General features: G+C 38.4%; 1 protein-coding gene across 2 annotated transcripts in view; it reads left to right on the top strand.

The window, feature by feature from the left end:
- Nucleotides 1–23,458, top strand: part of afg3l2 (AFG3-like AAA ATPase 2) — a 51,415-nt gene that overhangs the window by 3,819 nt on the left and 24,138 nt on the right. The window contains exons 2-7 of one of the 2 annotated variants that reach the window (XM_028803781.2): nt 9,367–9,466; nt 9,574–9,651; nt 10,839–10,969; nt 15,276–15,428; nt 20,316–20,390; nt 22,415–22,539. In XM_028803781.2, coding sequence (XP_028659614.1) covers nt 9,367–9,466; nt 9,574–9,651; nt 10,839–10,969; nt 15,276–15,428; nt 20,316–20,390; nt 22,415–22,539 — 662 coding nt within the window. Of the gene's footprint in view, nt 1–9,366; nt 9,467–9,573; nt 9,652–10,835; nt 10,970–15,275; nt 15,429–20,315; nt 20,391–22,414; nt 22,540–23,458 lie in introns of both variants that reach the window. The other variant, XM_028803780.2, reaches the window with a different exon arrangement.

Raw genomic sequence — 23,458 nt, 5'->3', positions numbered from 1 at the left:
AGTCCTTAGAAGAAGGAAAAGTTGAAGACAGAAAGTAAGATGGTTGGATGATTTTTGGGAATAGTCTGCAATGGTTGTCCAAACTGCAGTACACTTGGCACAAGAGAGGAAGTGACTCTGCTCAAGATAGAAGGCCTCTACCACTGGCCTCAATGGTACATGGGAATATGGGATATAAAGAAGGATAAGGGTTGCCTAAAAAAAAAAAAAAAAAAAACTTTTTTTGTTTTTTATATTGTTGTTAGCATTTATTATAGACTTGTTTGAACATACCTATAGAATAGCCTGAAGTATTTGCAACACTCCTCATTATCCTAAATGATCTCCTTAAGATTCAATGGCCTTGAATCAGTTATAAACCAGGTCATGTATCCACTTGGTGGACTACTCTGAACCCTGCACTCACTACTACTTCATCAGTAACCTCATTGTCATTCTCAAACCTTTTTCTCAGAGACAGAATTTTTAATGGCTTAAAACCAGTGAACATCTGGAGTAGCAAAATTTTGGCTGCATGATGGATAGGGAGAACAGTCTACCAGTGTATTGTAATTGCTTCCCATGTTTAAAATGCACGTTGCTACACAACAGCATTCTGAGGGCCAGTTGCACATGTGGTGAGATATTTCAAATAAACAAGTGTTATTAAGACAAACTAGTGACTTTAAAGAGTTGAGATTACTGATGGGAATCTCAGTTTAATTGGTTTAGGCAATATTGAAAAGTTGACATTTGAGAAAAAAAAATATTACACTGCTGAGCCATGATGCGCTCTTCTGGATGATTCTCTAATTAATATTGCTGAAGATTGCTAGGCCTCCTCTGGTTGGTTCTCCTTCACTTTAGTGAAGGAAGCAGAGATTTTAGTTAAGAACTATCAGTTGCTCGCTTTCTTACATCAGTGTGCCCACAATTCAGATTTTTGCAAAACACCAACTGTTTGTGTGTTTGAAACCACAGTCGTACATATTAAGTTGCAGGCAATTTTGTCTCCATTTTGAATTAAGTATAGAACATTTTATAAAGGGCGGCACGGTGGCACAGTGGGTAGCGCTGCTGCCTCGCAGTTAGGAGACCTGGGTTCGCTTCCTGGGTCCTCCCTGCGTGGAGTTTGCATGTTCTCCCCCGTGTCTGCATGGGTTTCCTCCGGGTGCTCCGGTTTCCTCCCACAGTCCAAAGACATGCAGGTTAGGTGCATTGGCGATCCTAAATTGTTCCTAGTGTGTGCTTGGTGTGTGTGCGCGCCCTGCGGTGGGCTGGCGCCCTGCCCGGGGTTTGTTTCCTGCCTTGCGCCCTGTGTTGGCTGGGATTGGCTCCAGCAGACCCCCGTGATCCTGTAGTTGGGATATAGTGGGTTGGATAATGGATGGAAGTTTTATAAATTGTTTTGAACAAACTACCCTTCTTACATTGGCAATATGGCAATGTTTTCTGTGCACATGCCTTACATTTCCTGAGGCCCAGTCTTTGTGGAGTTTGCACATATTTTAAATGTCTGTGTGAAAATGTTTTTTCTGGGTACGTCTTCATTCCAAAAATGTGTGTGCCAGTTGATTTGGTCACTTACAACGGTGTGAATTAGTATGCCATGAAGTAAACTAGAACCTTTATGTAGGGTTTCCTGCCTTATACCCAGTTCTGCTGCCATATCCTTTAACTGCTTGTAACACCATACTGAATCAAATACATTCAGAAAATGAATACATACTGTATAGCTACTTGATAAATTGCACAAACACTCAAGAGGATTAACGTGCATTGTTGCATCATTAAGATTTTCGTTAGTTACAAAATTTTGCTAAGTTATATTTGTTTTAATGGGATAAAGAATGATCAAGTCGCAGCATACACCATATTTTGAATTGTTCGTATTAAATGTAGACTTCAGTATTTTTTTTGTACCTGGGACACTTTTACCCCCTCTTCAGCCATTTCATCCTCTGGTGTGGTCCTTTACATTTTATCTTATCTATTTTAACAAGCTGTGTAACCCAATGTGGGGTTATTGGAGTTGAAGCCTTTTGGGCAGCTCTGAGCATAAACACATCTTAACTAGGGATGCACTGATACCGAAACGGGTATCTGGTATCGGCCTCGATACCACATTTTCTAAAGTACTCGTACTCGTTAAAAGTCCCCCGATACCAGGGACCGATACCACGGTCTGAGAAATGTCTATGTTTGAGCGACGTGTAAGGGGTTAATCACAGGCGCCGAGTGCCCACCCCCAGGCCCCGGCTGCAGCTCAGAGCGGGGAGAAGGCGAGGCGAGACATGTCAGCCGTGTGGAACTATTTTAAAGTGAATGAAGACGACAAAACAAAGGCGGACTGCAAATTGTGCTCAGTGAAATTGTCCAGAGGAGGCTCAAAAGGTAGCGCATTTAACACAAGTAATTTAATCAAGCACCTAAAATCCCAACACGACAACGAGTACAAAGAGTTTACCCACGCTTCTAAACCAACACAACCCACGCTGCAGCAGACTCTTGCAAGACGAGAGAAAATGTCCAGAGACAATCCACGTGCTGTGAAAATAACACAGGCAATTATCGAGTACATTGCATTGAGTGACCAGCCACTCTCGGAGGTAGAAAATGTGGGATTCCTGCGTCTCCTCCATGTTCTGGAGCCCAGATATGATGTCCCAAGCCGCCGCTACATGACTGACACGGAGCTGCCTAAACTACACGACTCCATGAAAAAACATATCCACAGCCTACTGCAAGCCTCCTCTGCGTTTAGTTTCACCACGGATATTTGGACAAGCAGTGTTAGCCCCGTGTCGCTAATTAGCCTAACCTCCCAGTGGATAGACAAGAGTTTCTTGTTTTTTTTTTGTTAAATTATATGACTAAAGCTGTTACCTGTAAATTTAAATCATGTTTTTATTAAGTACTCGGTATCGGCAAGTACTCGGTATCGGCGAGTACTGAAATGCAAGTACTCGTACTCGTACTCGTTTTCCAAAAAAGTGGTATCGGTGCATCCCTAATCTTAACCATGGTACTTTAAAATTTGATGTTTACTAGAAATCATATATGTAAAATGATTTTAAAGTTATGCCTTAGATATTCAGTAAGATTTTATTCAACCATTATTACAGTACTCTTTCTGCGAAAAATAATGTTATTCCCACTTAATCAGGGGACTGGAACCTGTAAATTATGAGAAGGATAGGACACAAGCAAAAAACAGCAATTTATCATGACTGGTAAAAGACCAGTGGGAGATGGCAATCACCACCTCTACAGTAAATGCACAGGTGTACATTGAACTTTTGGACACTTTTCACATTCCATCAATCGAAAGTAGGTTTGGTGATAATTAAGTCATTTTTTAAGGTGGTAATGCATCTTATCACAGAGCAAAGAATATTTTTCTTCAGGACTTTTCTTCAGGAAAGGCATATCAACTCAATGACATGGCCAGCAAATAGTCTGGATCTTAATCTGATTGAAAAGTTATGGTGGAAATTGGAAAAAAAATAGTCCATGACAAGACTTGTAAAAAGGATCAGACTCGACACACTCAAAAAAAATTTTGGGGCAGCCACCCATATAATCTCACTGGCTGCAAAAGGCTTTTAAAGGAACAGAGATGTTCACAAGACTGAGTCCAAAACAGAACTGGTGAGGGTTTGCAAAGATGGCGGTTTTAAGGGATCAGACCGGAAGTGATGTGTAGGATCTGGAAGTGACATAGGGGAACCGGAAGTGATGTTCTTCTGATGTCAGTCTGTGCACGGGAAGTGACGTTCTTCTGGGCGCCGGAACCGGAAGTGACATTCTTCTGGATGCCAGAACTGGAAGTGACGTCATCAGCTCTAAATCAGACAGGTTTTCCCGCTGTTAGTCTGTAGAGATAACAGGAAAAGGTTTAGTGCACCCTGCCACCCCCTGGCCTGACGTGGAATTACCTTTGCTTGGTCCATACAACGTCCTCCTACTCGCACGTGTGTGACAGACTCTATCCTGCAAAGCTGATCTCTCATCTGCTATACAAGAAAGTTGGGACCTGTTTGATGAACAATATTGGTTTTCATCAGTGAACTCTATGCCTCAAAGAATTCAAGCTGTCATAAAAGAGAGGAGGTTCAACAAAGTACTAGTTGTAATTTTTTTCCTCATCGTTGAGTGATTCCATAATGGTCTGAACAAAAATGTGCCATTAATTACATCAATTTCATTAAATTTTTTGAGATATGTTTTGCAATGCCAGAATATTCATCCTTTAAATAAAATAGTGTTGTGTCATATCTGTGATGTGTTTTATGCATCAAAGTCAAGCAGATGAAAGAACATCCTCCAAGAGTAGTGATTCCGTACTTTTTGCCAGGGGTTGCAGCATAAAATAACACTCCACATTCCTATATTAACAAATCCCATTTTTTCAAAGTTAAGTGAAATAGTGTAACTTTGACTCCACATCTCCCATTTAGGGGGTTAACCTCTCGGGTTGAACAATGTGGCATATACAACTTCAAGTCCTCCGAATCATTTTTGCAGAAGACACCTATTGGTTTGCTATTCGTCATAATTATGTAACTTCCTGTCCAAACTATGGCCCAAAATGGCCTAAAAATTTGAGGTTTTTGGGTATCATTGGCCAGAAATTGGGGGAATCCCAAAAATCTCAACATCTTGCATAACTAGACATCAAGCCAAATCGAACAGTGTACCATATGTAGAGATTTTCTCATGCTGGTTAGTTAGGAGATGCTGGACCAAAAAAAAGCTCTCATAAATAATTCTTATGAACACAATTTTGCATTAATACTGTATTCTCAAATTTTGTTTTCGTACCTAATTTAGACCTGACTAATTTGTGTCTTTAAAACATCAACAGTCTTTCCTTCAGGGTTACAGATACAGTATGTCCTTTACAGTGTCATACATCTTTAGTTGACAACAGCCACTGATCTATGAATATACCTGCATTGAAATGTGTCATGCTTGAAGCATTGAACAGGTCCTCATGTTAGTAAAGATGAGATTTAGGCCTGAAAATAATGCTCACAGTCTGCAGTGTTTGGGCTGATAGTAACAAGCGTTCTGAAAATCTCCAGCTAACCTGTTAGGAGACCAGAGTACATATTGATTAATGGTCAACATCTTATTTTTTATGAGATTCCTCTTGTGCCCTTTATATGACTGCATAAGGCAAGATATGCTTATAATGAATAGCCCTCTGATTTTGAAAGGTTAATGCCCACTTCCTAGAATACTTGAAAATTTGTGACAGGAGCATTCAAACCATCACATGTGATCAACAAGCTGCTGAATATTTTGGTTTTTTTCTCAGTGGTAGAAAGCTCTGCCAGTTGAAACAAATTACCTGCTGCATAAGCGTACATTTTTGTTTTCAAGTTGTACCATTCATAAAATGACGCGGCACTCCATCACCATTTCTTAGATCTTGCAGTATATTAAACAGTCTACAGTAATGTTACTGTGCTTTCTCACCTTTTCAATCCTTAAATTAGTTTTGCCTGTAAACAAAGGACCACCTTTATAGGTGGCATTGGGATGCTCTCTGCATACAGTCTGGTACTTTCTCTGAATTGATTGTGATGCTGTCCCTGCCCTGCAGTCATTGTTACTTTGTGCATTTAATCTCCTTAGTGTTAGACTCAAGCATCACTTGGGCTGTAAAAACAGTACTAAAAGCGTTAGTCCTGAGTGTCACTCGGCCAACTGTATAGACGCGTCTCGCATAAGCGTTAGACATGAGGATTACTTGGGCTGTAAAAGTGCCAACAGCATTAGTGCCGAGTGTGTTTTTTGGGGAATATATAGGCATGTCTTGAGTAAAAGACAGGCCCAAGTGCTACCCTGGTACCGGTGCAGACATATCTTCTTCTCCTAGCCTCATAGTGGCATCTCATAAGAAATGCCTTTCATCAGCAGTGATGATGAAGTGAATCTGTCTTCATGCAGTGAAATTGAAGCAGACAGTGAAATCGAAAATGATTCTGATGAACTCGAAAGTGACACTCATGGCAATCACACATGTGCAATGTGCTGTTCAAAAGCTAATCAGTCTGGAAAGAAAATCTGCAAGGAATTGCGCTACTATTGTCCCGACTGTGACGTGGGATTGTGTATTTCACCGTGCTTCAAGATATACCACACTAATGACACATTTTGACAGTGTATATGGTGGTATTATTATTGTTTGTATTATTATGATAATTTCTACACTTCTGACTTTGTACTTTTAGTGTTTTGTATGTGTGGACACTAGAGGGCACTGCAGCTCCTCCAACCCAGAACACCAGTGCAGTTCCACAGTCAAAAGTTTCAATAAAAGTGGCTTATTTAAATCTAATACCTTACACAGACTCAGACTCCAGTACCATTCAACAGACTTTCTTCCACGATAAATTCTCTGTCTCTCCTCCAGGCAAGCTTTCTCTACCTTCCATCCGACTCTAGCTCACTTGGATGAGGCCAGACAGCTCCTTTTATCTCAGGACCCGGGAGTGCTTCCGGTGCCAAGTGACTGCAGCCTGGCAGCATTTCCGGGTCAGGCGGAACGTCCTTTAAGGTGTGCACTTTTCTTATAGCTCCCTTTGGTAGCACCCACACACCCCAATAGGGTTATTCTCTGAGACTATGTGTCCCAAGATGCCACGCAGGAGTATGAATGGGAGCCCTGCCAGAGGAAGGCTGCCAACTAGCATTTTGGGGGAATAAACATCCCCCAGAGCCAGTCTTTCCTGGTCCTTTCATTTTATCCCAGCCAGGAAAGGTACTCAAAACACATCTGGCCATGACTCCTGTCCATTCACCTGGAGCTTTCCGTCCAGGTAAGGGACCTTCCCCTCTCCTGTTCGGGATGCCAATCCATCCCATATGGCACTTACACATGATTTACAGTAGAAAGATAAGATTTCAGGCAAAATAATATAACACTTTTTACATGTTTTTTGAGATAAAATGTAATACTAAAGAGGTTAATATGCTGAAAAGTTATTTTGCATTAATTTTTGTCATAATGGCTCTTGTAATTATGATTACCTTTACTTGTAACTGGTATTAAAGCAGTAGTGGAATGGTTTGCCTTGTCCTCTCATCTTTTTTTTTATTTTTATTTTTTTTAACCCATAATAAAGTATGTGTTTTTACCTTATTTTATGGTAAATAACAAGGGGATACAATTTACTTTTGTCATTCTTGCCCTCACTGCCTCAATTGCTTTACATTTAACACTATTGTTTGTCTTGCTTACTTTATAGACTTGCTGCACAGTTTTGCTATATTGCTCTTTAGTACATGTGTGTGCTTGTTAGATGGTAGCTACAGCGTTCTGGTGTGGTATAAGCAACTGTCTTTTAAGAACAACACGCAACTTAAGATCATACATGAATAGTTAGATATTTTGATTTTATCAAATTGTTTATGATTAGGAAAATATTTTATTGATGAAAGATCTGAGAAATCTTGTAGTTTGCTGGGCTTTGTGAATATGTTGTTTGGTTGCCAAGAATTTAAAAACTGGTAGTCCAGTCCATCACAATACACATTTACTCTTGCTCAGAAAGGTCAGTTTTAATGCACTAGATAGCTTAACCTGCATATCTTAAATAATATACACTGCTCAAAAAATTAAGGGAGCACTTAAATTGAAACAAAATATTCAAGTGGAAAGTCTTTACTGAGTGGTACTGTGTAATTCATTGAGAACAAAATCATGTTACAACTGTCAGTGGAAACTAAAATCACCAACCCATTGAGGACTGAATTTAACATCACACTGAAAATCAAAGTCAAAAATTGAAATCACAGGCAGATCCAACTTGTGAAAATCTCATCACAGCAACTCATAATGTGACTCAGTAGGATGTATGGCCCCCACATGCTTGTATGCACTCACAACAATGTCTAGGCATGCTCCTGATAACATGGCGGATAGTGTCCTGGATCAGGGCTTGAGTGAACTTGTGGACAGTCTGTGGTGCCACTTGGCGGCATTGGATGGACCGACACATAACGTCCCAGAGGTTCTCAATTTGATTCATCATCCAGGAACTGCCTACACACTCTGGCCACATGAGGCTGGGTGTTGACCTGCACCAGGAAGAACCCAGGGCCCACTGCACCAGTGTAAGGTCTGACAATGGCTCTGAGGATTCCTTTCTGGTACCTAACAGCAGTCATGGTACTAATTACGAAGCACCTACAGTTCTGTGCATCTGTGTGACCCTCCAAGGATATGCCTTGCAGACTATCACTGACCCACTGCTAAACTGGTCATGCTGGATGATGTTGCAGGCTGCATAACTAGCATCACATTCTCTCCAGACTCTTTTACATCTGTCTGCTATCATCTGTGAAGAGAATGAGGTGCCAATGGTGGATCTGCCAATTGTATATTCTCTGGTGAATGCCAAGCGAGCTGCATGGTGATGGGCTGTGAGTACAGTTCCCACTAGAGGACATTGGGCCGGCAATGCCACCCTTGTGAAGTCCATTTCTGAAAGTTTGTTCAGAATCATGCACACCAGTAGTCACACAAAGGAGCAGATACTGGTCCTGCTGCTGGACTGATGCCCATCTACACCCCTGTCCAGCTCTCCTCCTGTAATGGCCCGTCTCCTGGTATGTCCTCTGTGCTCTTGAGACTGCACTGGGAGACACAGCAAACCTTGCAAAGGCACATATAGGTATGCCATCCTGGAGGAGCCTTGCTACCTGTGCAACCTGAATCAGCTGCAGGTACCGCCTCATGCTAGCAGCAGTAACAAGGACACTAGCAAAATACAAAACTACAGTAGAATCCTTCAGGAGGGAAAGGGGGGAAAAATTGTCTGTGGCCATCACCTGCAGAACCATTCCATTTTTGGAGGTTATCTTTCTGTTGCCTATCTGTTGCAGCTGTTGTCACTTTCATTTCACCAAAGCAGGTGAACTTGATTCACAATCGCTTATGCGTTCTAACTGGACAGATTGACATCCTTGAAGCTTAATTGACTTGGTGTTTGACTGTAATGATTAAGTGTTCCTTTTTTTGAGTAGTGTATTTATTGAGATATTAAACTGACACACAATCTGGTATTCAATTTTTTTTTTACAAAGTTGTTTTCATTGACTTTAAAACATTCACTTTACGCAGGTTCATACTCTTTTTTTTGTTTGATATGTGTTTTGTATTTGTTTGTACTTCCCAATGCAATTCAGAAGTAAAGAATTTGCACTGTATGGATTTGGGGGTTGTAGATTTGTCACCCTGAAACCTCAAGTTATTTAGACTCCAATCCTTTGGAAGCTGTAACATAAAGTTTTTTTTGTTAATTACACCAAAATATTTAATATGTCATATGTGGTATCTTATGTTAAATATTTATTTTTAAATTTTTGCCCCAGATCTCTGATCAAGTTAACAGTCCTTTGAGAATAGACAGAGGCACTTTTTTAGCCAGTGTGGTAAGCACATACAGAAGTCTGTGTTCAAGACCTCCAAAAGGTATGCTGCAAAATAAATTAAACAACATTATAACTACTGTAAAGAACTGATTTTGAATAAGCAGTCTCCACGTTACTAATTTATTTGTTTTTCTTTCCCTGTGTCAGGCTTTGAGAAGTATTTTCCTAATAACAAAAATACAAAGAACCCTGATGATTTAAAAAGTACCAATAATGAAACTAAAGGTAATTTTTCAGATTCTGTACAAGATTATATTAATTATTACATTGATATTACCACTTTAGTTTGTTTTTAGTTAGATGGGATCTTCGATCATAGCTTGCCTAAATCAGAATTTCCATAATTTCCAAAAGTGTTCAGTGCCACAGCTTGTGAGCTAAAAATACTGCATAAGCTTTATTTTTATACAGTTACTCAGAGAAACCTATAAACAAATGTAATTACTGAACATTTGCTCAATGTGTCTCATGCTGGGAGTAGAATCCAGTACTGTGTTCAGATATGTTATATATGTTGTTGAGTTTAATGTGAAAACTAAAGGATACATATACAGTATAGCAATTTACTGTACCCATGGTAAAAAATAGAAGTTTATTTTTATTACTAGAATGTTTTAGAAAGGTTCCCAGTGGCCCTTGCTAATGTACTGTAACATATATTTAATTTAAATTTCCTATGTATCTGCTGTTTTTGTACTTATTACGTTTTACTGCAACTTTTGAGCAACAATCCAGGCCTGTCTAATAATGAAAGTCTCAGTATCTGAGTTCTGAACAAAGTTCAGCTTGACTTGTTTACAAGTTATGGCAGCCTTACTGGGTAATTGAATTGAATAAAAGGACAGTGTCCATCCATCCATTTTCTAACCTGCTTATCCAATTTAGGGTCACAAGAAATTTGTACTTACCCCAGCAGCATTGTTTGCTTGGTGGGAACCAACTCCCACAGGACACACTTGCTCAGAACTTGCCAATTAAAGGTGCCAGTTAACGTAACACACATTTTTAGATGGAAAAATGGAGTACCCAGAGAAAATCCCATGCGGGTATGGGAAGAGCCCAAACTTTGCACAGACAGTGTTGGAGCCTGAACTTCAAACCCAGGATTCTGGAGTTGTAAGGCAGCAGCCTTAACTATCTAGTGTGCTAGTTTGCTGCATGTGAAACTCAGTTATGCACTATATAAAAATTGTTCGATAAATGTTTTACCTGTGCTTTATGCAGTACATATTCTTATGCTATAGATTTCCACTGTAAATTTGAAATGTCTTAAAAATTATAATCATTGGAAAATATTTGTGTGTTACATATTCAAAAATGCTTAAATAAAATACTCACAATGTAGGACTACATAGAGGTATGAGCTCATAATGTTGCATATAACTGATGTGTAACTATATTATTGTCAGAAGCAAAACCTTCAAAAGCACAGCGTTCTACTGGAAATAGCGGAGGCGGAGATGGAGGCAGTGGCAGTGGTGGAGGAGGTGGAAAAAGAGGCGGGAGAAAAGATGATTCTTCTTGGTGGACCAGGTTACAAAAGGTTAGTAAAATATGTGACTGCTGTTGTACAGACGAGGCAGAAGAAAGAATTGCTGTGTTGTAGTTTTAGAAGACTGTTTGAGGATAAGCTGGGTGGCTGTTAGATAGATAGATAGATACTTTATTAATCCCAAGGGGAAATTCACATACTCCAGCAGCAGCATACTGATACAAAAAACAATATTAAATTAAAGATTGATAACAATGCAGGAAAAAACAGACAATAACTTTGTATAATGTTAATGTTTACCCCCCTGGGTGGAATTGAAGAGTCTCATAGATTGGGGGAGGAACGATCTTCTCAGTCTGTCAGTGGAGCAGGACAGTGACAGCAGTCTGTCGCTGAAGCTGCTCTTCTGTCTGGAGATGACACTGTTTAGTGGATGCAGTGGATTCTCCATAATTGATAGGAGCCTGCTGAGTGTCTGTGGCTCTGCCACAGATGTCAAACTGTCCTGCTCCATGCCAACAATAGAGCCTGCCTTCCTCACCAGTTTGTCCAGGCGTGAGGCGTCCTTCTTCTTAATGCTGCCTCCCCAGTACACCACCGCATAGAAGAGGGTGCTCACCACAACCGTCTAATAGAACATCTGCAGCATCTTATTGCAGATGTTGAAGGACGCCAGCCTTCTAAGGAAGTATAACCGGCTTTGTCCTTTCTTACACAGAGCATCAGTATTGGCAGTCCAGTCTAATTTATCATCCAGCTGCACTCCCAGGTATTTATAGGTCTGCACACAGTCACCTCTGATGATCACGGGGTCCATAAGGGGTCTGGGCCTCCTAAAATCTACCACCAGCTCCTTGGTTTTGCTGGTTTTCAGGTGTAGGTGGTTTGAGTCGCACCATTTAACAAAGTCCTTGATTAGGTCCCTATACTCCTCCTACTGCCCACTCCTGATGCAGCCCACAATAGCAGTGTCGTCGGCGAACTTTTGCACGTGGCAGGACTCCAAGTTGTATTGGAAGTCCGATGTATATTGGCTGAACAGGACCGGAGAAAATACAGTCCCCTGTGGCGCTCCTGTGTTCCTGACCACAATGTCAGATGTGCAGTTCCCAAGACGCACATACTGAGGTCTGTCTTTAAGATAGTCCACGATCCATGCCACCAGGTATGTATCTACTCCCATGTCTGTCAGCTTGTCCCTAAGGAGCAGAGGTTGGATTGTGTTGAAGGTGCTAGAGAAGTCTAGAAACATAATTCTTACAGCACCACTGCCTCTATCCAAGTGGGAGAGGGATCGGTGTAGCATTTTTACAGAATTCCATTGTTCATCCGGATTCTTTCTGTGTCTCTTCTTACAGCCCAAAAATGATTGCTAAGTGTAAATTTGCACTATTTAAGTAGGTTCAGATGTGATGTAGTTATGCCCTGTGATGGATTTTGTTGATGACTTTTACAAATTCAGTGGTCTGAAATAGCAGGTTTAAAAAATCATAAGTGTATAAATAAATTTGAAATATAATACAGTGAGAAGTTAAGCAAAATGACACCTTTTACAGTCAAATGGAAAGGTTTAGGAACCCCTCTCAGCCTGCATAATAATTTACTCTACTTTCAACAAAAAAGATAACAGTGGTATGTCTTTCATTTCCTAGGAACATCTGAGTACTGGGGTGTTCTCTGAACAAAGATTTTTAGTGAGGGCGGCACGGTGGCGCAGTGGTAGCGCTGCTGCCTCGCAGTTAGGAGTTTGCATGTTCTCCCCGTGCCTGCATGGGTTTCCTCTGGGTACTCTGGTTTCCTCCCACAGGCCAAAGACATGCAGGTTAGGTGCATTGGCGATCCTAAATTGTCCATAGTGTGTGCTTGGTGTGTGTGTGTATGTGCGCGTACCCTGTGGTGGGCTGGCACCCTGCCCGGGGTTTATTTCCTGCCTTGCGCCCTGTGTTGGCTGGGATTGGCTCCATCAGACCCCTGTGGCCCTGTAGTTAGGATATCACGGGTTGGATAATGGATGGATGGATTTTTAGTGTAGTAGTATTTAGTTGTATGAAATTAAATCAAATGTGAAAAACTGGCTGTGCAAAAATTTGGGTATCCTTGTAATTTTGCTGATTTGAATGCATGTAACTGCTCAATACTGAATACTTACAACACCAAATTGGTTGAATTAGCTCGTTAAGCCTTCAACTTCATAGACAGGTGTGTCCAATCATGAGAAAAGGTATTTAAGGTGGTCAATTGCAAGTTTGCTTCCCTTTCACTCTCCTCTGAAGAATGACAGCATGGGATCCTCAAAGCAACTCTCAAAAGATCTGAAAACAAAGATTGTTCAGTATCATGGTTTAAGGGAAGGCTACAAAAAGTTATCTTGGAGGTTTAAACTGTCAGTTTCAACTGTAAGGAATGTAATCAGGAAATGGAAGGCCATAGGCACAGTTGCTGTTAAACCCAGGTCTGGCAGGCCAAGAAAACAAAAAACGCTTTGCATGGCGGAAGAACAACACCGCATTCCAAAAAAAACACTTGCTACCTACTGTCAAATTTGGTGGAGGTTCCATCATGCTGTGGGGCTGTGTGGCTAGTTCAGGGACTGTGGCCCTTGTTAAAGTCGAGGGTCAGATGAATTCAACCCAATATCAACAAATTCTTCAGGATAATGTTCAAGCATCAGTCACAAAGTTGAAGTTAAGCAGGGGTTGGATATTCCAACAAGACAATGACCCAAAACCCAGTTCAAAATCTACAAAGGCATTCATGCAGAGGGAGAAGTACAATGTTCCGGAATGGCCATCACAGTCCCCGGACTTGAATATCATCAAAAATCTATGGGATGATTTGAAGCAGGCTGTCCATGCTCGGCAGCCATCAAATTTAACTGAACTGGAGAGATTTTGTATGAAAGAATGGTCAAAAATACCTCCATCCAGAATCCAGACACCCATCAAAGGCTATAGGAGGCGTCTAGAGGCTGTTATATTGGTAAAAGGAGGCTCAACTAAGTATTGCTATAATATGTCTGTTGGGGTGCCCAAATTTATGCACCTGTCTAATTTTGTTATGATGCATATTGCATATTTTCTGTTTATTTCCCAATAAACTTAATGTCATGGCTGAAATACTACTGTTTCCATAAGGCATGTCATATATTAAAAGGAAGTTGATACTTTGAAAGCTCAGCCAATGATAAACAAAAATCCAAAGAATTAAGAGGGGCTCCCAAACCTTTTTATATGATATACAGAAAAGATGAAGCATAATTTTTGTGTTATTAGTGATGTACACTAAATCATTTCATTTGCTTTTGACTGAAACATAAGAAATTTGACAAACGAGGGGAGACCATTCAGTCCCATCAAGCCTGTTTTATTTATTTATTTATTTATTGGCAGTCCCTAAAATCACAAAAAATACTGCCACCATGGCCACCTACCATTCTTATCAAGCAGCTGGTGCACTGTTGGTCAGGGGTCAGTCCTAACAGGGAGGAGGGTGGGTCCAGTGTTCAAGTTTCCAGCCAGACTGCCAGAGGGTGCCAACCCTACCAACAACTGCCAAGACCAAACTGCCTTTTTGAAAATGCACAATAAAAATGAAAAGTAAAACCGACAAGTCTTAGTATAAGACAAAGTATTACGAACAACAGAGAAGTCTCTTTACGGTCTACTGCCATATCACACGTTGGCAGCTCATCTTCCTTTCTTGTACTCCATGCCAAGCTGACCAACTGGACTTAGGGTGTTCAGGGAAGGATGAGGGGTTTGTGCGTCCAGAGAACCTAGGCCACGGAGTGTTAACAGCAGCCACAGTTTGGTTCCTGTACACTTGTATTCAAGGGTGCATTGTGCCATTCTGCACAATCCACATAAAATGGCACAAGTGAACACAATTTGAGTCGCATTGATCTAACATAAATTATATACATTTTTAAATGAACAGCATATATTTTCTGTATAGTAATATATTTTAAGATAATAGAAATGATTGAATGTAGTAGTCATGACCAAGTCAATGGATAATATTAACTAACATAAATCAATAACATCTTTAAAGCAATTAGACATTACTAAAATACTAAAAAAAAGTTACTTTTGGCTTAAATTAGAACATTATTTGAAATGCATATCTACTGCATGTATTTTTTGTGTCATTTTATATTTTGTCATGGTGTTGGTTATAGATTAGTTGTGTCATTCAGACGTTATCAATATTTAATTCTGACCTGTACCTAAACCCAGTTTTTACGATAATATGCAGTTGTGCATTTAGTCAACAAGGACTTCATTATTCAGTTTACTGTAGATTCATTATGTGATCATTTTATTTTTCTTTATTTTCTTCTTTCTCTTTTTTGTGTCAGGGGGATATTCCTTGGGATGACAAGGAGTTTCGTCTGTTTTTTTTCAGCAGTGCTGCATTTTGGGTATTTATAGCTTACTATTTTTTTTTCCGAAATGCTGGAAGAGAAGTGACATGGAAGGACTTTGTCAATAATTATCTTTCTAAAGGAATTGTAAGTATTGAAAGTTTATAAGATTAAACATTTTATTGTTAAATAGTCCTTAAGGCAAGAAAAAGGTTATCCTTAAGATATGTAATGGTTAGGTGTATCCTTGTTTGGCATATCTCCATAGTACTAGTCTTCACACTCATGGTCACTAGATCCTACCACGTTAGACTCTTAAATATATTTATTTGATTAAACAACATAATGAAAGAGAAGCATCAACAAACAACAGGTTTAGCCCACATGTACACGTGAGTTGCTAAAGTCCTAAACAACCTCCTTCCTAAATGAACTGCTTTCTCAATTAAACTCCTGTTTGGAGCTTTCATATAAAAAGAGCTTTAGATTGACTGATGCCTGCAACAAAGTAAGACTTCTTGATTTGCTTTTTGCTTGATTGGTTAACTTGAGAGCTTTAGGAGCCAATTGAGAGAATAAATTGTGTGTTGCTTTATATTACTTGATGAATTTTTGTTACAAGGTTTGAAACAGACACCAAGAACTAGATTCTTTTTGCATTCCCAATCTAGTGATAATTACTTTTCAGACCTTGTTTGATTTTTAAACTGATATTGACATTTTTGTGATGGAGAAAAAGACAATTACACAGTTTTTAACTGACCACAACTTATCAGACCCCTGGAGGTTTCTTAACCCAAACTCAAGATCATATTCGTTCTACTCACCAGTGCATCATAGCTACTCAAGAATTGATTATTTTTTTATAGATAGTAATTTCCTGCCTACGATTAAATTGTACAAATACGACACAATTGTTACTCCGACCATGCCCCTCTAGTCTTGGAGCTAAAATCATTAAGCCCCTCACACTCCCCTTGTAGATGGCGTCTTAGCTCTTTTCTATTAGCAGACGAGAACTGCACAGAATTTATATCCAAACAAATCAGCTTCTTCGTAGAGACAAACACGCCCACAGAGGTTTCTGCAGTAACACTCTGGGAAACTCTAAAGGCCTTCTTAAGAGGACAGATTATTTCATATCTTTCCCACAGAAATAAATTAGAAACCAAGAAACTGTCAGAGCTAAGAAGCAAAATTACTAGAATAGATGAAGAACAAGCCAGGCGTCCAAGTGAAGCTCTTCACAGGAAAAGGCAGGCCCTGCATACAGAACTCAACATCTTAACAGCTAAAGAAACTGAACAACTTATTTATAAGTCAAGACATCATTACTATGGACACGGAGAAAAAGCTAATAAGCTTTTAGCTCAACAAATTCACAAACAAGAAGTTTGCAATGCAATACCAGTAATCACCAACACAAATGGAGAAGAAATCATTGACCATAAAAATATAATGCACGCATTTAGAGATTATTATAAATCCTTATATTCTACTGAGTTCAAAGAAGACAACACACAATCTAATGCATTTCTGGATACATTACAGACACCACAAATAGATGCTTTAAGTGCTGAGGAACTTGATAAACCTCTGACACTAACAGAATTACTAGATGCTATAAAGTCACTTCAAAGTGGGAAATCAGCAGGTCCTGATGGTTACTCCGTAGAATTTTATAAGAAATTCTCCACTCAGCTAGCTCCCTTCTTATTGGCAACATTTACAGAAGCTAGAGACAACCAAATACTACCTCAAACATTTCGTCAAGCATTAATCACCGTCTTTCCTAAACAAAATAAGGACTTGTTACAATGTGCATCATACAGACCAATTTCACTCCTGAATAATAATGTTAAGATACTCTCAAAAATTCTAGCTAGAAGGATGGAGAAAGTGCTGTCCTCAGTAATATCACAGGATCAAACTGGATTTATTAAAGGCTGACACCTATCTTCTAATCTCCGACGCTTGTTTAATGTTATATATTCACCAGCAAAATCAAACACCACAGAGATATTACTATCATTAGACGCAGAAAAAGCATTTGATATGATTGAATGGAACTACCTTTTCACTGCATTGGAGAGATTTGGGTTTGGCCCAAATACTTGTGCATGGATCAAACTACTGTATACCAATCCAGAAGCTTCAGTTTGTATTAACAACATTTGTTCAGACTACTTTAAGCTAGAACGTGGTACCAGGCAAGGATGTCCCTTGTCACCACTGCTGTTTGCAATCGCCATTGAACCACTGGCGGTTCACTGTCGAAATTCTTATCAGATAAAGGGGATTATCAGAGAAGGACTGGAACAGAAAATTTCTGTATATGCAGATGACATGGTTTTATATATATCAGACCCAGAAAACACTGTGCCTGCAGTTTTAACAGCACTCACAGAATTTCAAAAGATATCTGGTCTTAGAATTAATCTGAATAAAAGTATACTCTTTCCGGTGAATTCACAAGCATATAATATTAGATTGGACACCCTACCTTTTACCATAGCAGATCAGTTTAAATACCTAGGGGTAAATATCACAAGTAAACATAAAGCTCTTTCTCAACAAAATTTTGCCGTCTGTATGGAAAAAATTAAGCAAGACTTGCATAGATGGTCAACCCTTCATCTCACTCTAGCCGGAAGAATTAACATTGTTAAGATGAATATCCTTCCTAAACTTCTTTTTTTTTATTTCAAAACATTCCAATATATATCAATAAATCATTTTTTAAGCAATTAGATTCAACAATAACCTCATTCATTTGGAACTCAAAACATCCACGTATCTGAAGAGCGACCCTACAAAGACCTCAGGCAGAAGGCGGCATTGCTTTACCTAATTTTCAGTTTTATTACTGGGCAGCAAACATACAAGCCATAAAAACCTGGACACAAAAAAATGAACATACACAGGCTTGGCCCGCAATAGAAGTAAAATCCTGTAGTACTTCTTTATACTCCCTGCTGTGTGCTCCAATAAATGCAAGTTATCACAAATATACTAATAACCCAATTGTGCTTTACTCACTCAGAATATGGAACCAACTTAGAAAGCATTTTAAGATGAAAAATATTTTATCCTTGGCACCTCTGCAAGAGAACCACCTCTTTCAACCCTTGCAAACATATCCAGTTTTTAATACCTGGAAAAGTTTTGGGATTAAAATGCTCAAAGATCTTTATATAGACAACATATTTGCATCTTTTGAACAATTACATTCCAAATTCAACCTCCCAACTACACATTTCTTTCACTATCTTCAAATTAGAAATTTTTTAAAAACAGAAACTGCCCGATTTTCCTCACCTTGTACCCTCCACCATGTTGGAAAAAATACTGCTCAAATTTGAGGAAGTAAACACCATTTCCGCATTATATAAAATCTTATTAGAGTCCCTACCTTTCAAAGACCCAAGAGGACATTGGGAAGAAGATCTCTTAATCAATATATCAGAAAAGGAGTGGAAGGTAGCAAAGCAGAGAATTCACTCGAGCTCCATATGCGCAAAGCATAGAATTATTCAACTAAAAATTATATATCGAGCTCATCTGTCTCGCTTAAAACTGTCCAAAATGTTTCCAGGGCAAGATCCAACCTGCGAACGCTGCAACCAAGCTCCTGCCTCACTGGGTCACATGTTTTGGGCCTGCACCAAACTAACATCATTTTGGATCAAAATTTTTAAGTGCCTTTCAGACAGCCTTGGGGTCATAATCCCTCCTAACCCATTAAAAACTGTGTTCGGTGTTCTTCCAGACGGACTTGAAGTGGAGAAGGACAGGTAAACTGTGATTGCATTCACTACACTTTTGGCACGCAGACTTATTTTGTTAAATTGGAAGAATCCTAACTCTCCTCTGATAAGTCAGTGGGAAACCGATGTTTTATATTGTTTGAAATAGGAAAAAATCAAATTCTCAGTTAGAGGATCTGAACAGAATTTTTTCAAAATCTGGCAGGATCTAATCAATATTATTTTAGAATAAGAGAAATAACTATTACCGCATTTATTTCCCTTCTCCATTTTTTATTTACCTATATATACAGTATTTCTTCCTTTCTTTTGTTTATTGTTGCCTTATTTAAAAGCCCTAAGCAGTTCTCCTTTGGCTAAGCTCTCCTTCTCAGGGGTGGGGTTTGATTTGACTTCAATTTTTTTTTTGTTATAAATTGATCTATTTGTATGGAATGATTACAATAAAATTAATAAATAAAATTTTAAAAAATAAATAAATAAGTATGCATATACTGTATCTGGTCAAATTTTGCAAATATGTATTTTAATATATATAATTATCCTAAATGCTTCAAAATGATCTTTTAAAGGAACAAAAGTAATGCCCTGAAGGCTCATAAATTAAAGATGAGTGTCACGTGAATCATTCCATGTTAATAAAGTATACTGTGAAATGTACAGTATTTACTTAATGTAACATCACCCAAAAAATTACTCCAGCAATCATTCATCAATGAAATGATTAAGCACTAACCTAATTACAGAACATAATTTTGTATTCGTTCTCTTTGAACACATTTTGTGAGATTCTGGGTTTTGCCAGACTATAAGATCAGTCCTGAGTGAGTACACTGTGTATGCTGACACTTGAAAATCCCAAAAACCGTAATATAAAAGTGAAAAATAGTACCTGCTTACCACAAAATATTCATGTCTTGTAATATTTGATCTTAAAAATAATAAAAACAAAAGTAAGCTGTGATCACAGACTGTTTGCATTTTGTAAATGAAACTGATAACTAAATATTTTAAGTTAAAGGTGCTGAAATAAATTGGATAGTACAGAAGAACCAGAAAGAACTTAATGTGTTTTCCAATTATTTAACAAGCTCAGTAACTGTATTGTATTAATTATGTGGTTACAAATAATTTATTGCTGTAGTTATCCTTTTCATTTTGTATAAGGGCATTTTTAAACTTAAAGAGCATATTTTCTAATTTTAAGATTTTTTGTGTGTTTTTACTGTTTTTTTTTTTTTTTTTTTTTTTTTTTTTAAATAAACAGGTTGACAGATTAGAAGTGGTGAATAAGCGATATGTCAGAGTAATATTTTCTCCAGGAAAGTTACCTGTTGATGGGGTGAGGTGCTATTAAATACTTTGTTTTTAATGAAAAAAATCTTTTATTCTGATACTCCTTCTCAAAATGAGTCCCAGGACAGTGCTTAGAATGGAGTATGGCTAAAAATTGTTTAATCACTAATATAATTTTAAAGCACCTATTCTCAAATTAAAAAGATGAATTATGTGCTGTAAATGATATTTTTAAAGATTTAATTTTTTCTTTTTGAAATGGCGATTGATAAAAGTAATTTAGCAGCCTCAAAGTAGCTTTGCATTCATGTGTTCTGGTTCTAAAAAATGGCAACCGTGATAGCCACGGTTAGCCAGAAACGACCGTCTCGCCTCACATGGTGTGTAGTATTATACGGTCATTATTGTCATGTACGCAGAGTACAGTAAGATATTTACTTGCATGTTTATAATCTGCTTATGAAAGCAAATCATAAATCAGCTTTGAATGTAATCTTGACTGACCTTTTTATTGTTTCAGCAGTTAAAGGAAAATACTGCCTGGGAAGACTTTAGCTGTTGTATTTTCATGGGCAAGCACTAATTGTCCCTAATATAATGTATTTTTGCAGTTATTATTCTTTATGACAGAGGCAACAAGACTCTTTCTGTCTCACTAAAGTGGCGTTTGCAATTGGCATCCCCTCCTAGCATCTCATTGGAAAATTTGAAATCAATGTTCAATACATGTCTGGTCAATTTAGATTTTTTTTTTTTTTTTTTTTACAACTAGTTTAGAACTTTTACCTGCCTAAATTAATTTCTTTTCATTACACTATATTATTTCTTTAAAAAGCTAGTTGTACTAATTAACAGCTGCTTGTTTCATGTTAATCAGGATATGTCTGGCTGTTATATTCTCTCTATATTTTCTTCTATCATCTCTTAATGGATGTGGGGGCACCTTTGTTTTTTCCTTTCAGACTTTTAATAAGTTTTTTCCACTTTTAAAATCAGTAAAAGATCCATCCATCCATTATCCAACCCGCTATATCGGAGATGTCAAACTCCAGGCCTGGAGGGCCACAGTGGCTGCAGGTTTTCATTCTGACCCTTTTCCTAATCAGTGACCAGTTTTCACTGCTAATTAACTCCTTTTCCCTTCATTTTAATAGCCCTGTTTTTAAGGATTCAGTCCTCTGAATTGATTCCATTCTTCATGAAATGGCAGCCAATTAGAAATGAGATGTGAAACGAGCCAACAGGTGAACAGCTAAACTGGGATTTCAAACTCCAACCAATTTCACTCCAACCAATCTATTAATGAGAAGCTGATTCTTGCTGTTAATTTAGCCTGTTATTTAATTTTGTGGCCTGTTGCTGCTCTCATTCTGTCACAGCAGACATTTCCAAAACTGTTGATTTTCTGTTCGTCAAAATGTTTTGGTGACCTGAGAGATCAACCTTACCGAGACCTTCACTTTTCTTTATTTTCAGATACTGTGTGAACGGGCACAGGTGAGCTGGTCATGTGGTGGCTCGTTCTGTCTCATTATTGTTTGGCTGCTAATTAAAAAAAGACACATCTAAGGGGCCTGAGTCAAGTTAATTAAAAATAAAGCAAATGAAGTTAATTAGCATTAAAAACTGGTCACTAATGAAGAAGATGGCTAGAATGAAAACCTGCAGCTACTGCGGCCCTCCAGGCCTGGAGTTTGACACCCATGCGCTATATCCTAACATCAGGGTCACGGGGGTCTGCTGGAGCCAATCCTAGCCAACATAGGGCGCAAGGCAGGAAACAAACCCCGGGCAGGGCGCAAGCCCACCACAGATCAGTAAAGATAGTTTTAAAAAAAATGCAAAGCTTTGTGAGCAGGCCTGAACTGAGAGTGGTATTTAATAAAATGTGATATAATGTAGAGTAGTACAAAACCAAATGTTTATAAAGTTCAAGTAGTAAACTCATAATAGTAGAGTGCAGATACAGTATCTCCCACATTATGATGTGCTTATTTATTTAATTATAAAATTAGAATAACAGTTATTTTTTTAATTTTATCTTGTTTGACTCTATTTTTTACCTTTTAGCAATATGTGTGGTTTAATATTGGAAGTGTGGATACATTTGAAAGAAACCTAGAAACTGCTCAGCTAGAACTTGGCATTGAAGGAGAAAACAAGCTGCCTGTGGTGTACTCTGCAGAGAGTGATGGGTAAGAGTCGTAGATTATAATATACCAGTAACAGTGTACTGCACGATAACGTGCAGTGAATACACTTATAGTTTTCATCCTCTTTCTCTGTACATTTAGCATTCGTTTGCTTAGAGGTTGATGCACTTGCCGCTTCGTAAGCAACTCTTCTTTTCTCCACCCTAGCGGCCCGCTTCTTCTCTTCTTCTGCTGGCATCTTTTCGCGTTAAAACTGATTCACTTAAGCTGGTACTTAAGCCTTCAATCTGCCTCAAGAATGATTTAAGATATGAAGAGGTAGGGGAAGTGACCGCAAAGGTGTTAGGGAATGAGAACGATGCCGGTACGCATGCGCTGCGCTGCTGGCTGCTGCCGAGAGTTGATTCTACAATAAAATAAAATAAAATGATAAAAAGAGGAATAAAAAATCATCACCCCGGAAGCAGATAGTAGACGTCACGTAGTATATGTGTACCAAATTTCAGGTCAATAGTTGAAACGGTTTGCGAGCTACAGGTGATTTAAAATCCTGGACAGACAAATGAACAGTCACAGTAGCGTATTATGTAAGAAGATCATCATAATTTTTTTGTTTAACCTTCAAATATAAACTATGTGTTTACCATATACATTTTATCTTGTAAACATAACCAGTAACTGTAAAGAAATAAATGGTATATTATTAAGTCTTCATGCACTTATTAAATGGTAATTGTTTTTCTGCGTGTGAAGAGCAGAAAGTATATTTAAGCAATCCACATAAGCTGCCTGAAATTCAGAAATACACTTGCCAAGTATCAAAACAATTTTATTTTATATAGCACCTTTTATGTCTGAATACCATCCTAAATACTTACATATGAAGAATATTTGATTCAAAGAGAATGCTTTGTATAATTTGTTCCACTGGCAGGATAAATTATTTGTTTAATGTTGCACA

This window comes from Erpetoichthys calabaricus, chromosome 6, assembly GCF_900747795.2.
Source record: "Erpetoichthys calabaricus chromosome 6, fErpCal1.3, whole genome shotgun sequence".
Classification (NCBI taxonomy): Eukaryota; Metazoa; Chordata; class Cladistia; order Polypteriformes; family Polypteridae; genus Erpetoichthys; species Erpetoichthys calabaricus.
This window is presented reverse-complemented; position numbering and strand designations above follow the sequence as displayed.